Source organism: Callithrix jacchus, chromosome 8 (assembly GCF_049354715.1).
Source record: "Callithrix jacchus isolate 240 chromosome 8, calJac240_pri, whole genome shotgun sequence".
NCBI classification, from domain to species: domain Eukaryota; kingdom Metazoa; phylum Chordata; class Mammalia; order Primates; family Cebidae; genus Callithrix; species Callithrix jacchus.
This window is the reverse complement of record NC_133509.1, coordinates 136,928,485-136,943,236: the sequence shown is the minus strand read 5'-3', so window position 1 is coordinate 136,943,236 and position 14,752 is coordinate 136,928,485. Positions and strand designations below refer to the sequence as shown.

At 48.0% G+C, this 14,752-nt stretch overlaps 1 protein-coding gene across 1 annotated transcript in view; it reads right to left on the bottom strand.

Moving 5' to 3' along the window:
- DYNC1H1 (dynein cytoplasmic 1 heavy chain 1) overlaps positions 1–14,752 on the bottom strand; it is an 83,353-nt gene that overhangs the window by 25,031 nt on the left and 43,570 nt on the right. Inside the window, exons 31-44 of the mRNA XM_035261535.3 lie at positions 14,392–14,575; positions 13,888–14,100; positions 12,380–12,618; positions 12,030–12,186; positions 11,106–11,333; positions 10,367–10,597; positions 9,967–10,107; positions 9,458–9,691; positions 9,159–9,365; positions 8,949–9,070; positions 7,964–8,129; positions 6,551–6,714; positions 3,448–3,577; positions 174–307 (exon numbers count right to left, since the gene is read on the bottom strand). Coding sequence (XP_035117426.1) covers positions 174–307; positions 3,448–3,577; positions 6,551–6,714; positions 7,964–8,129; positions 8,949–9,070; positions 9,159–9,365; positions 9,458–9,691; positions 9,967–10,107; positions 10,367–10,597; positions 11,106–11,333; positions 12,030–12,186; positions 12,380–12,618; positions 13,888–14,100; positions 14,392–14,575 — 2,550 coding nt within the window. The remainder of the gene's footprint in view (positions 1–173; positions 308–3,447; positions 3,578–6,550; positions 6,715–7,963; positions 8,130–8,948; positions 9,071–9,158; positions 9,366–9,457; positions 9,692–9,966; positions 10,108–10,366; positions 10,598–11,105; positions 11,334–12,029; positions 12,187–12,379; positions 12,619–13,887; positions 14,101–14,391; positions 14,576–14,752) is intronic.

Genomic DNA, 14,752 nt, shown 5'->3' with positions numbered 1-14,752 from the left:
TTGGGATAAACTGAGGATGGTAAGCTGGACTCCGAAAGAAGATGAGGAGGGAGCTGCTTAGCAGAGAAGCCTGAGGTGGAGGTGATAGGACAGCATGAGGCCTGGCGTGTCCCGGCGCACTAACTCAAGGGCAGCTTAGGTGAGAGGTGGGGCTGTAACAATAAAAAGCCCACCTGTCAATCCTCAGCACGTGGTCGAGGACTTCATTGAACAGGACCAGTGGAACATCAAGCTCTTCTTCATAAAAGACCTTCAGCCTAGCTTTGACGTAATCTCTTAACTCTTCCTGGTCTACTGGGATGTAATCCTATGGGAAAAATGGCAATACCCAATTACTGAGAAAAAAATGTTAGTGCTTAGACCGAAATCAACTGTACTTCCACGTACCATGAAGAAACTGTTGAAAAATGCAACAAAGAAGGTATCATTTACAACATAGCAAAAAAAATATAAATTCACGAGGAATGGATCTAAAAACGTGAAAAACTTTCAGAGAGAAAACAGAACTTCAAGAGACAATGAAGATGACCTCAATACATGAGACATACCATGATCACGGACGGACAACACTCTACTATTAAAATGTCAGTTCCATCCAAACTCATCCGTAAATTCAATGTTATCCCAATCCAAACCTCAGTGCTGGGAGGTGCTTATTGTCTTGGTGTAACCTGCCTGATAAGCCAATTCTGTATTTCATTTGGAACAGATCCCTCTAAAAAAGAACCAGGTGTGGCTGGGTGCAGTGGGTCACGCCTGTAATCCCAGCACTTTGGGAGGCTGAGGCGAGCAGATCATCTGAGGTCAGGAGTTCAAGACCAGTCTGGCTAACATGGTGAAACCCCATCTCTAAAAAAATACAAAAAATTAGCCAGGCATAGTGGCGCGTGCCTGTAATCCCAGCTACTCGGAGGCTGAGGCAGGAAAATCGCTTGAACCCGGGAGGCAGAGGTTGCAGTGAGCTGAGATCAAGCTACTGCACTCCAGCTTGGGCAACAAGAGCGAAACTCTGGGGGTCGGGGGGGTAAACCCAGGTGTGAGGGCCTGCCATTTTTTTTTTTTTTTTTGAGATGGAGTCTTGCTCTGTTGCCAGGCTGGAGTGCAGTGGCGTGATCTCGGCTCACTGCAACCTCAGCCTCCTGGGTTCAATGGACCTCCCAAGTAGCTGGGACTATAGGCGTGTGCCATCATGCCCAGCTAATTTTTGTATTTTTAGTAGAGACGGGGGTTCACCATGTTGGCCTGGATGGTCCGGATCTCTTGACCTTGTGATCCACCCGCCTCAGTCTCCCAAAGTGCTGGGATTACAGGCGTGAACCAACATGCCCAGCCTGGGCCTGCCCTATTGAACAGACTTATTACCATAATCAGTACTGTATGGTTTTAGCACAGAGAACAACAAACAGATCAAAAGAAGAGGACAGAACCCTGAAACAGACCTATGCACACAGGGAAACCTATGAAGACAGATTGACACTGCAGAGTAAAGAATTATTTAATAATAAACTTTGATGGGATAATGGACATCTACAAGGAAAGAACTGAAAATAGACCCCACAGCTCACTCCATACACAAACTCGATCAGAGACAGATTAAAGGTTTCAAAGATGCTTTTTTTTTTTTCTTGAGGCAGGGTTTCACTCTGTCACCCAGGCTGGAGTGCAGTGGCCTGATCCTGGCTCACTGCAACCTCCACATCCCAAGTTCAAGCAATTCTCATTTCAGCCTCCCAGGTAGCTGGAATGTGCCACCATGCTTGGCAAATTTTTGTATTTTTAGTAGAGATGGGGCTTCACTATGATGGGGAGGCTGGTCTCGAACTCCTGACCTCAGGTGATCTGTCCACCTTGGCCTCCCAAAGTGCTATGATTACAGTCATGAGCTACTGTTCCCAGCCTGAAAGATACATCTTTAAGAATTTTTTTCTTCAAAAGACCTTATAAATAGTAAAAAAAAAAAAAGAGAAGCCGTGGGGTGATGTTTTCTATAAATGAAAAGGAACGGGTATCTAGAGTCTTAAAATATACAGTAAATTGTACCAATACTGAACAAACCCACCTCTCTACTCCCAGCTCCTGTGGGGCCCTCTGCCTGGTATGCCCTCCCTGTAAAGGTTTTCTGTAAACCTTTACAGAAAAAACTGGACTTCACTGAAAGCCACTGAACCTAAACACATGAAGACCCAATACAAGGATCAGTCTACCAGAACTCTCTCCCAGCCTGAGTTACCTCCCTCTGTCTTGCTGTTTCCTCCACTGGAGTGGGAGCTCCCTAACAGAAGCTCTTACTCATGTCTATCACCTGGGGCCACTGAATGAAATGTATGTCAACACTGTGACTCAGTAAAATGTCCTCATCCTTTTCAGAGAAAAAGGACCACTCACAGCTATTCTGGAGACATGAACTCCATGCAGCATTTCAGCATATGGAACATTTCCACACAAAGTTATTCACAATTGTCCTGTTTTCAGTGTGAGGAATGTGAAAACCAATTTGTGAAGCAAATATTTCTTTTCGTTGCAAACCTGCTGAAGCAACACCTTCTACTGGCTGGAAATCCAACGGTTCCACCTCACACAGAAGTCAGAACCCCACAGCAGCCAGCCGGCCGCACTCCTGGATTTCCTGCCCTAAAGCAACAGTGACTGCAAACCCACAGCGCCTCGTTGCGGCATTTACAGTACACTTCAGGACACAGATATTTTTCTTGTTTTTTTTTTTTTTTTTTTTAAGGTAGGATCTCAGTTTGTTCACCCAAGCTGGCCTCTTTTTTTAATTCTTTTTTACTTTATGAGATAGAGTTTCACTCTTGTTGCCCAGGCTGGAGTGTACTGGTGCAATCTTGGCTCACAGCAGCCTCCACCTCCACCTGGGTTCAAGCAGTTCTCATGCCTCGGCCTCCCCACTACAGCTATGTGCCACCACGCCCGGCTAAATTTTGTATTTTTAGTAGAGACAGAGACGCAGTATGTTGTCCAGGCTGGTCTTGAACTCCTGAACTCAAGTGATCTGACCGCCTCAGCCTCCCAAAGTGCTGGGATTACAGGCGGGACCACTGTGCCTGGCTGTATTTTAAAGTATTTTTTGGGACAGGGTTTGGCTCTTTCACCCAGGCTGCAGTATGGTGGCGTGATCACACCTAGGCTCAAGCCTCCCACCTCAGCCTCTCAAATTGCTAGAACCACAGGCGTGAGCTACTTTGCCTGGCTAAATTTTTAAAATTTTTTGTAGAGATGGGATCTCACTATGTTGCCCAGGCTGGTCTGGAACTCCTGGGATCAAGTGATCCTCTTGCCTCAGCCTCCCAAAGTGCGGGAATTACCGGTGTTAAGACACCATACCCTGCCCGAAGATATTTTTGAGTAGAAGATAATTTGTTAGAACTTGTTAGAATTAGAAAGGGATGGCAGAAAAGGAAGTGTGTCTGAAACGACGCGGTTTGCTACCTTCGACAGCCAGTTGCTGTAGAGGATGGGCCGGCTCATTGCCTTCTCTCTGTCAATGTTAGGGAAGTGCTTCAGAGCAACTGTGTCGATGTTCTCGTCAGTCCAGCGCCTCTCCTCATCCTCTACGAGTCTGTGGGGAGAGCAGCATGTGCATTTGGGTGACTAGAGGCCATGGTGAAGAAGCACCATGTTTGTGAGTGTTATGGACTCCCCCAAAAGATGCAGTCTTTATCACACATTTTCCTTTACTATGCATGGATGCACCAAAGAAGTTCAACTCATGACAGCTTAGGCAATCTGAAATTTTAGCCTTTTATTTTGAGATGGAGTTTTGCTCTTGTCGCCCAGGCTGGAGTGCAGTGGTGTGATCTTGGCTCACTGCAACCTCCACCTCCCGGGTTCAAGCGATTCTCCTGCCTCAGCCTCCAGAGTAGCTGGGATTACAGATGCCTGACACCGCGGCCAGCTAATTTTTTTTGTTTGAGACGGAGGTTCGCCCGTTACCCAGGCTGGAGTGCAATGGCGCAATCTCGGCTCACCGCAACCTCCACCTCCTGGGTTCAGGCAATTCTCCTGCCTCAGCCTCCCGAGTAGCTGGGATTACAGGCGTGCGCCACCACGCCCAGCTAATTTTTTGTATTTTTAGTAGAGATGGGGTTTCACCATGTTGACCAGGATGGTCTTGATCTCTTGACCTCGTGATCCACCCACCTCGGCCTCCCAAAGTGCTGGGATTACAGGCGTGAGCTACCTTGACCAGCAGCTTTTTTGTTTTTTTGAGACAGAGCCTCCCTCTGTTGCCCTGGCTGGAGTGCAGTGGTTTGATCTCGGCTCACTGCAACCACCGCCTCCCAGGTTCAAGCAATTCTCCTGCCTTAGCCACCTGAATAGCTGGGATTACAGGCGTGTGCCACCACGCCCAGCTTATTTTTGTATTTTCAGTAGAGATGAGGTTTTGCCATGCTGGTCTTGAACTGTAATCCCAGCACTCTGGGAGGCCCAGGCAGGTGGATCACTTTAAGTCAGGAGTTTGAGACTAGCCTGGCCAATGTGGTGAAACCCTGTCTCTACTAAAAATACAAAAATCAGCTGGGCATGGTGGTACATGTCTGTAATCCCAGCTACTCAGGGGGCTGAGGCACAAGAATTGCTTTGAACCCAGGAGATGGAGGTTGCAGTGAGCCAAGATCATGCCACTGCACTCTAGCCTGGACAACAGAGTGAGATTCTGTCTCAAAAAAAAAAAGCTGGGTGCGGTGGCTCATGCCTGTCATCCCAGCACTTTGGGAGGCTGAGGCAGGCGGATCACCTGAAGTCGGGAGTTCAAGGCCAGCCTGACCAACATGGAGAAACCCCAAAATTAGCCAGGTGTGGTGGCGCATGCCTATAATCCCAGCTGCTTGGGAGGCTGAGGCAGGAGAATGACTTGAACCTAGGAGGTGGAAACTGTGGTGAGCCGAGATCATGCCATTGCACTCCAGCCTGGGCAACAAGAGTGAAACTCCATCTCAAAAAAAAAAAAAAAAAAAAAAAAAGAAATAGGAACTGTGATGCATGTAGTTTTAGAGGCATAAGAATTACTTAGCACAAGGCAAGCAGGTGAGACTGCTTTGCTGTGTAAGGACCTTTTGAGAAGCTGACTGTAAGAGCTTCTTCAGGCTACCGGGTGAGGGTCTAGTGAAGGCAGGTATGTACTTACTGAAGCCAGTCTGAATCTGTAACCACAACTGATGTTGCTACATTTGAATTTAAACAAAATTCTCTGTGCAATTAGAAATCTGTGAAAATTATATTGTGGGAGACAAGGTCTTGCTGTGTCACCCAGGCTGGAAACCAGTGGCACGATCATGGCTCACTCTAGCTGCAGCCTCCCAGGCTCAATCAATCTTCCTGTCTCAGCCTCCCGAGTAGCTGGGACTATAGGTACATGCCACCACACCTGGCTAAGTTTTCTATTTTCTGTAGAGATGGGGGTCTCACTATGTTGACTAGGCTGGCCTTGAACTCCTGGGCTCAATGATCCTCCTGCCTCAGCTTCCCAAAGTGCTGGGATTATAGATGTGAACCACGATGCCTGATTAACTTTAATTGAAAAAGGGACAGTGAAGGTAGCTGACATAGCAACAACAACAAAACACTGTTTAAAAAGCAGCAGAACTCCAGTAAGAAATAGAAACAGGGCTGCCAGGGCCAACACGCTCCGCACTCTGCCTTGCGCTCACCTCTTACAGTGGCTCTCAGTGATGTACCTGGTGTTACCCAAGAATCCCAAGGAGTCGGGTCTGAAAGTCAGTGACCTACAACTATGCAGTATTGAGTATTCCTATCACTTGTACAGCAGTGATAGGAAAAGCTGCAGGATGATACCTGGTCCAGAGGCTCAACTGCCAAACGCTCAAGCATCTCTTAGTCTGGAGAGAACCATCTGCCAAGTCCTCTTACTGCAGTTCAGACAACGAAATCTTCCACAATTGATGCTGATCCATCAGCCATTAACAATTTTTTCCCTTAAGTGCTGGTCACTTAACTAGAAAATCTCAAAACTTGCAAGACAAGAATTGATCCAAGTGGGCAACAGGCAAAAGAGAAAACCAGTGGCCCAGAGACCCAGCTGCAAAGCCTCTGATGTGAACACAGACTGAGAATCAGGAAGAGGAGGCGTGGTTTGGAGCATGCGCACTAGGCAGTTGCTGGGAGATCTTTGAACTCAGCAGTGAACCTGTGCCCTGGTAAGGTTATCAGGGCAGCTGCTACCACCTGACAGTTAAAGAGGTTTATTAAAGTGCCCCCTTTTTGACTTCTATGGTGTATCTTTTTTTTAAAAAAGTGCCGTGTTCAAAGTTACAAGTTTATGAAAGTGCCTTGTGTAAGCAGACAGTGGTGGGCCAGACTGGTGCCCTCAGTGCACTGTGACTTCGTTACCCTGAGGTGGCTGTGACCAGTGTCCAGATGGGAGGCTGCCCTTGCTGACTCTGCTCCTTCCGCCACTGGCACCACCTGACTCTAACTTAGGCAGGCCACCCTGCAAAGATCCCAACTCTGACAGCTGAAAGAACTCAGAGCAGGGGAGCATGTGACCAACTGGTTCCGTGGCTTCCCTTACCTATCTTGGAAGAGACGCAGCGCCTCATGTGCCCAAATCCGAATGAGGCCTTCAACAGGCAGGGTCTCCAGAGGTCTCAGCGCTTCAAAGATGCCTCTCACCCACCTAGTCATTTCACGGGGTGAATAGATATAGTGAGGCTGTGTATCCTGAGTGAATCTCTCCTGTGGGAATGAGAAAAATCAAGTTATATGTAAATATCTTAAGACACGGAGAAGTGGTCAAAAGGTAAAATGCTGCAAAACGTGTTCACATTAAAGATAAAGAGCCTGGACCCCGAAATATTTAAGAAGATAGCTGGACGTGGTGGTGGGTGCCTGTAGTCCCAGCTACTAGAGAGGCTGAGGCAGGAGAATCACTTGAACCTAGGAGGCGGAGGTTGCAGTGAGCCGAGACCGCGCCACTGCACTCCAGCCTGGGCGACAGAGCAAGACTTCATCTCCAAATGAGTAAACAATGTTGGAACAACTGGATAACCGTCCAGAACAAAGTTAGATTCAAGCTGCTTACTTTATGTTAAATAAATTATATTTAACAATTTAAATCTTTAAACAATGAAACTACAAAAAATCCTTTTGAAAATATTTAAAAGCAAACTAAATGCTGGGAAAAAGCATCTGCCACCTATGACGAGCAAGCTGCCCCACAGCATGAAGAGCAGAGACACAGCAGGGCAATCGGCAGCTCCCACTCATCCCCCGCACTGGAGGGCTCCACAGGAGGCTAAACAGAGAAATGCAAACCCCAACTCTGAGACTCACGTCTCACCCAATGGGCAAAGACGCTTTGAACGACTAGTTTTCAAACGCTGGAGAGTAAAGGGAAAGGGGTGCTGTGGTGGGAGCCCAGCTGGTCCAACTATCCTGAGAACAATCTGGCTGATATGCAGCCCTTATAGACATTTAGGAACGCATACTTCTCATCATATACACACATGTAGGATAATGATTAAGCATGGAAATGTCAGCAATCTTAGTACCTGCAGAGAAACGTGACTTTGATGACAAACCCTGGAGCAAGTCTCTTGGCTCAGCATCTCTGAATAAAGTCCAATCTTTTAATAGAATTCTCACTCTCTCTCTTTTTTGAGATAGGGTCTCACTTTGTCACCCAGGCTGGTGGCACAGTCATGGCTCACTGTAAGCTCTGCCTCCAGATTCAAGCAACTCTCCCACCTCACCCTCCTGGGCAGCTGAGACTACAAGCATGCACCACCACACCCACCTCATTTTTGTATTTTTTGTAGAGACATGGTTTTGGCATGTTGTCCAGACTGGTCTCAAATTCCTGGGCTCAAAGGATCCACCCACCTTGGCCTCCCCAAATGCTGGGATTACAGGCACACCTAGCCAATAGAGTTCTTTAATTATGAGAGGAAAACAATTTCTGGAGGAGCAAAGAAACTCTGTGTACCTGAGACATGGTATAGAACTCCACCATGGCAGCAGTGAGTGGCTCCGCATACGTCCGTAGGGAAGGAATGAGCCTCAGCATGGCGCGGTTGAAGGTGCCATAGATCTGTGTCAGGGAGGCGGGTCCTGGGTAATCCACGTACACGACAGGCACGTGACGCAGGAACCTGTGCACAGATGGCCCAGCTCAGTCCCCCTCCCTGACAGCGGCTCCAGGGAAGGGGCAGTGTGCCAGTGGAGCTGCCCTCTCCGGAGCCCTGACTGGAGGCTGCTTTCTAACCCAGCTATGCAGACTTGACATCAGTGTTAACTAAGATCTCACACGCACCGCTCAGGCTTGGGGCCTGACACACAACAGTGGACAGAACACATTTGAAAAAGAACCCAGCAGAGATGAGAAAATAACCCAGGCTTATTTCAGCCTCATCTTGGACCAACAGATGAGTCTGGCGCAGTTCATAACTACCAAGAGATCAATGATTTTATTTATTTATTTATTTATTTATTTATTTATTTATTTAGACGTAGTTTTGCTTTTGTTACCCAGGCTGGAGTGCAATGGCGCGATCTCGGCTCACTGCAACCTCCGCTTCCTGGGTTCAGGCAATTCTCCTGCCTCAGCCTCCTGAGTAGCTGGGATTATAGGCACGCGCCACCATGCCCAGCCAATTTTTTTTGGATTTTTAGTAGAGACGGGGTTTCACCACGTTGACCAGGATGGTCTCGATCTCTTGACCTCGTGATCCACCCGCCCCGGCCTCCCAAAGTGCTGGGATTACAGGCTTGAGCCACTGCGCCCGGCCCCAATGATTTTATTTTTAACATGCTTTCCTGGCATCACAGCTCAGAGAAGTAACCTAGGAGGAACCCCATGATAAGCAGTATTACTATCTTTATTATCAAAACCAGGTTTCTGTGGCATTGTGCTTACAGAAATCCTGAAGCTGCGTGTGTGTGAAGCAGGGCAGTCTACCCGGTGGTTTTACCTGTGTGACAGGGGCTTTCTTCCAGGGTCCGTGGGGGGATTACAAGCCCCAACAAACTGGATTCTCTCCAGCTTCACCCATGTTTGATCTGAGGTACGGTAAAAGCCTCCGTGCTCCACCATCTGAAGGAACAGACAGGTACCACATTAGGAGCAAAACGTGAACAAGAAACATTGTGGGGCAGGAAGGGCCTTGTGGATAGAAACGAACCTGTCTGATGAAGGATATGACCCTCTGGGTCCCATATTTATCCATATCTGGCAAGTTGATTTCATCACAGAACAATACCAGCCACTTTCCAAGTTGAACAGGAGCCAAAACGACCCCGTTAGGTGTGCGCCTATACTCGCAGTAGTGGTCAAAAGTCTTCAGAAGCAGCTCTGGAGTAGTGGCACTGGAGAAGTTGAGACCCACCACCTGTGGAGGGAAGACACAAAACCACACTGTAAGACCAATCCCACCCATGCTCAACAGCAAAAGGCCTGCTGTCCACCTCCTGGCCTCTTTACCTCCATGTCAGGCAAGGCCCGGAGGGCGCTGAAGAGCGTCATGGTCTTGCCAGACCCGGGAGGGCCACACAGCACCAGGGGCTTGTGCTCGGCCAGCCAAGTGTACAAGAGGGCTTCATGGCGGACTGTGTCCAGTGTTGGCACAACGACGTCAGGGGCTGCCACCTTGTGCGTCTCCACTTCAATCTGAGGCACCTTGGCCTGCCACGGAGACCACTCTCCGCTGATGGACACCTACACACAGAGACGGAGGTGCGAGTCGGGCTGGAGTCAAGGTGCCGCCTCATGAGATGTGCTTGCCTGAGCACAAACTAGAACTTTCAGCACAAGGAGGAATTGGTCAGGTTAATCTGCATTCTTTGCTAACACACGAAACTAAAAGGATAAAGTGCTTCTACGACATAGAATAAAATGAAAAGACGAAGTCCAGGTCCTATGGTCAGGTTGTTCCAGGACAAGTTAAATCCACAAGGCGGGAATCAGAACACGGGCTGTCACTGCATGCTCACCTCGTAATCGATGATGGGTATGTTGGGCGCAGTGGGCAGAGGCACGGTCGTGATTCTTCGGATGTATTCACCCAGCTCTGCTCTCATTTTTAGCCGGCTATCTCCAGACAGGGACCAGAGTATGGCATAAACCAGGTATCGCTATTAAAAGAGGAATTAAACTTTGATTTTTATAAAATTTCAACAACAAAAGAGAGACACTTAGAGCAAAGATAACCTGAAGACAGTGGTTCCCAGTCTTCTTGCATCCCAGACACCCTCTGCACCTTTCCTAGCCCCTCAACGAAGGCTCTGCCCTCACCCAGGAGAGTACATCCACAAAGGTGCAGTGTTTCAGAGGTCCTCAGACCTGTGGACCAGCACAGTGGGGAGCTCTGTGAAGCCCCTGAAGCCCGCTGACCTGAATGTAGCGCTCCAGCTGCTCGATCTGCATGGGGAAGTCGGGGTGGTTGGCGTTATACTGCGCCACGTTGCGGCAGGCCTGGTGCAGCATGGAGAAGAGTGAGCCCAGGCAGCGCAGGCGCGTCAGGTCCATGATGTGCTCCAGCTGGAAGGCGTGCTCTAGCGCCTTGGTGACCAGGCCGTTGGACGTGAAGTACGGCTGCATGATCGTGGCTGCATCTCTTTGGATCTAGAAGGTGGAATGAGTGATATTTAGCCATCTTTCAAAAGGCAGGCGAGTTTCATCGATTCTAATCTAGGCCCGGGAGAGTCACATGACCTTGGAAAACTAATTCTGGATGAAGCTTCAATGACTGACTCATTCTTTCATCCCAGTGGTTCTCAGAAACCCTGCTTCCTAGGAACTTTGGTTTTCCCATGGAAAAGGGCACTCTTTCATCAATTTACAGAGAAAAGTAAGATAGTGAAAAGAATTCTTTAACTTTTCCATACGTGACTTCCAACATTTGTAGCTGCGACAGCTGGGCTTCCTTGCAAGCTGGCAGAAGACAACACTGATTACACAAAACTTGGCTGGGCACAGTGGCTCACGCCTATAATCACAGCACTCTGAGTGCCCAAGGCAGGTGGACTGCTTGAGCCCAAGGAGTTCAAGACCAGCCTGGGCAACACAGCAAGACCACATCTGAACATTCCAGCACCTTCACACCATGACATGTGGGTCCCTCCTGGAGTACCTGCAGCATGGGGGAAGCGGCCTCCTCCCCTTCGTCCTCTTTGCCCTTGCGCCGCCGCTGTGCCTCGTCCTCCCCTTCATCCAGTGGGATGCTGCGCAGCCTGGCCAGGAAGTTGTTGAAGATCATGTCAGTGCTCAGCACGTCCTCACTGAACCAGACCATGCCGCAGCGCGACACCGTGGCCAGGGTCGCATACTTCAGGTCTTGTACCTCAAACATTATTCTCACCTTGAAAGAAAACATTAAGCAGATTTAATGACGTAGGTTTGCTAGAAACCTGCACATCAAAATTATTGTATCTATATGTACACTGAAAGGGTGACTTAAAACTTAATTTTTCTATACAGAAAATAGCTGGGCATGGTGGTAGGTGCCTGTAATTGCAGCTACTTGGGAGGCTGAGGTAGGAGAATCACTTGAGCCCAGGAGATGGAGGTTGCAGTGAGCCAAGATCATGCCACTGCACTCCAGCCTGGGTGACATTGAAAACCCATCTCAAAAAACCCCCCAAAACAAACAAATAACCCAAACTTAATTTTGCTGCACTTATTTAAAAAATAAAGACAAAAACCATCTACAGCTCACATCACTACAGTAGTCACCGTTCTCTCTGTAAGAATCTGGACAGGACAGCTGTGTGTGGCAGGGAGAAGAAATCCTAATGAGCACCCTACCATACAAGGTTAACTGATAATTATGGAGTGTGTGTATTACTCAATAAATGATAGAACACCATTATTAAAACCTACTAAAATGTTTCTAACTAGCCATGGAAATGGAAACAAATCTAGCAGCTAAGATTCTACCTTTGAAAATTACTTACACGATCTGGGTCCATGACTCCGGAGCTGCACTTAGCTGGCACATGGGTTTTAGTTGGCCGAATAGAATGATTCAGTTGATGACAGGCGAAAGCCTACTTACATTGGGTGGAAGGCTGAGGCGCTCTCCATTGGGCAGAGTAAGGAGCTTGTTGTCATCCAGCACTGAGTTCAAGTTCTCAACCCACTCTGGATCCACGTCGCCATCAAAGACGATCCACTGGCGCTTCTGCAGCTCGCCTCGAACGCTGTCTATGATCCTGGTTGGGAAGGATTTTAAAAGAGCCGCTGACTAAATCAGAATTTTAAGATTAGGCATGTTTACCTATGATGGTTTCTGAAGTGATCTGTAATTTACTGACTTTGGTTGAAAATAATGTCTACTCTGCCATTGTAAGAATGAAGTACTTGGGCCCCATATCCAGCAGAACACAAAGATCAAAGAGGACGTACTTTCTCAGCACATGTGTGAAGAGCCCATCAGTCCATTCCCTGGTGTTGGGATCCAGGGTTCCATAGAGGTGGTCTTTGCTGATGGCCTTGGGGTCGATGATATGGGCCACGCCTTCCACACCCTCGAGTCTCTCCAACGCCTTCAGCAGGACACGCCAGGCCATGCTCTTCCCACTTCCTGAGGGCCCCACCATCATCAGGCCATGATTGATCTGGGTGATCTGATAGAGCTGGAGAACCTGCAGGGCCCCACAGACCAGCACGGTGACTGTCCCAGAAGAGGTCCCAGGGCCCCACAGACCAGCTTGGTGACCGTCCCAGAGGAGGAATGGGGACAGCTCCTCACTGAGCCACCTCTTGTAAAAGTGAGCAAGAAACATCATCTATGGATTTTTTTTTTTTTTGAAATGAAGTCTCTCTCTGTCTCCCAGGCTGGAGTGCAGTGGCATGACCTCAGCTCACTGCAAGCTCCACCTCCCAGGTTCAAGCGATTCTCCTGTCTCAGCCTCCTGAGTAGCTGGGATTACAAGCGCCTAACTATGGATTCTTAAAGGCAAGCACTGGAACTCTCCAACTGTAGAGATATTACACAGGCCACATCTACAACATATCCAAACTGTGGAGAGTTCTTTACTAAGTCAGGAAAGCTGGAGCCAGTGGGACAGGAGATACCAATGAGCAGCCTCAACAAGGACATATCAGACCCTGCCAAGGACATTAAGAGACTGAATGGATGAGCCATGTGTTCAATCCAGTACAGAGTCTCTCAGGCTAAACATACACAGCTTGTGTAAACAGTAAACTTTTTCTTAAATAAATCACACAGAGGAAGGAAAGAAGCCAACATAGAATGTAAACTACTATCAGTAGATCAGCGATTTCAGTTGGTCATCTATGGCACTGGAAAGTCTTGTAAGCAGAGTTTTTACCAGCATAAATAAATTTCCAATATGATCACACCCTTAGCATTTTCAGAAATTGAACTATACGGGCCGGGCACGGAGGCTCACGCCTATAATCCTAGCACTTCGGAAGGCCCAGATGGGAGAATCATGAGGTCAGGAGTTTGAGACTAGTATGGCAAACATGGTAAAACTCTGTCTCTACTAAAAATACAAAAATTAGCCAGGTGTGGTGGCGGGTGCCTGTAATCCCAGCTACTCAGGAGACTAAGGCAGGAGAATTGCTTCAACGTGGGAAGCAGATGTGGTGGTGAGCCAAGATCACGCCATTGCACTCCAGCCTGGGGTGACAGAGCGAGACTCCATCTCAAAAAAAAAAGAAAGAAATTGAACTATATCATGTAAATAAAATTTTCAGGTTAAGTTTTGCTACCTCTAAACAACAACAAAACATGCAAATAGGCCTTGGGCAAATATTCATAAACGATATCATGCACCTCCACAGCCTTCACAGACGTTTCACCAAAGGGCCCAGAGCCGTCATTACTGGACATTAAAGCCAGCAGGGTCTGTGAGGGCAGTGGCCGATGGAACAATCTGGGTTACCTTTTCAACCCACATTCCACCAACTTCTTCTCCATCTCCGTATGTCAAATACATCTCCTGACACACTTTCTTCAGCTCTTCTCGAAGGGCAGTCATCTCACCCCTGTGATACTGGACTCCAGGGAACACGTCTGACAGGAGGCTGAAGAGCAGCGGGATGTCCTCCGCCACCAGCTTCGGTACCATCGTCTCACAGACACTCTGTATCAGAATCTACGGGAAGAGGAATGGGCTGTGAGAGCGGAGCATGGCTCGAGTGCCGCCCGCTGCAGCCCCAGGAGCTGCGTGATCAGTAACTGCTGGTGAACAAAGGGTGTGACCACCACGCGCCCACATTTGTGCACTCAACTCGCTGGGTAAACGTGACAGTCGACTCCAGTTGTCCCAACACATGTGACCCACAAGAAGAATTCATCTACATAGCTTTAAGTCATAGCTTAAATGTTGAAAAGGTAAATTTAAATAGTGTGTAAGGTTTGAATGATCAAAAGGTTTGTAGCGCACCTCTTGTTCAGGGAGATTTTCAGCAATTTCTCCTTCGTCAACAGCTTCCCCTCGCTCCTCTTTCTCCCTCTTTATCTTCTGGATTCTCTCTCTTTTCACATTGCCTGCGCTCACCAGTACACTCTTCAAAGCCCGGAGACCAAAGTCGTAATGGCTCTGAGAAGAGAGCTGCTCATCGCAAAGTCTAGAACGGGAAAAAAGGCTTTCTTTAAAAACAGTATACTTTCAGCAACAATAGGGTCAGGCATCGAGAAATCAGAGATGAATATTTTGAAAGATGTGCAATCATTACACATAAAAATGTTAAGGTTAAATGGGCACGTTTAACATATGCAAGAAACATAATCATGAAGAATTCTAG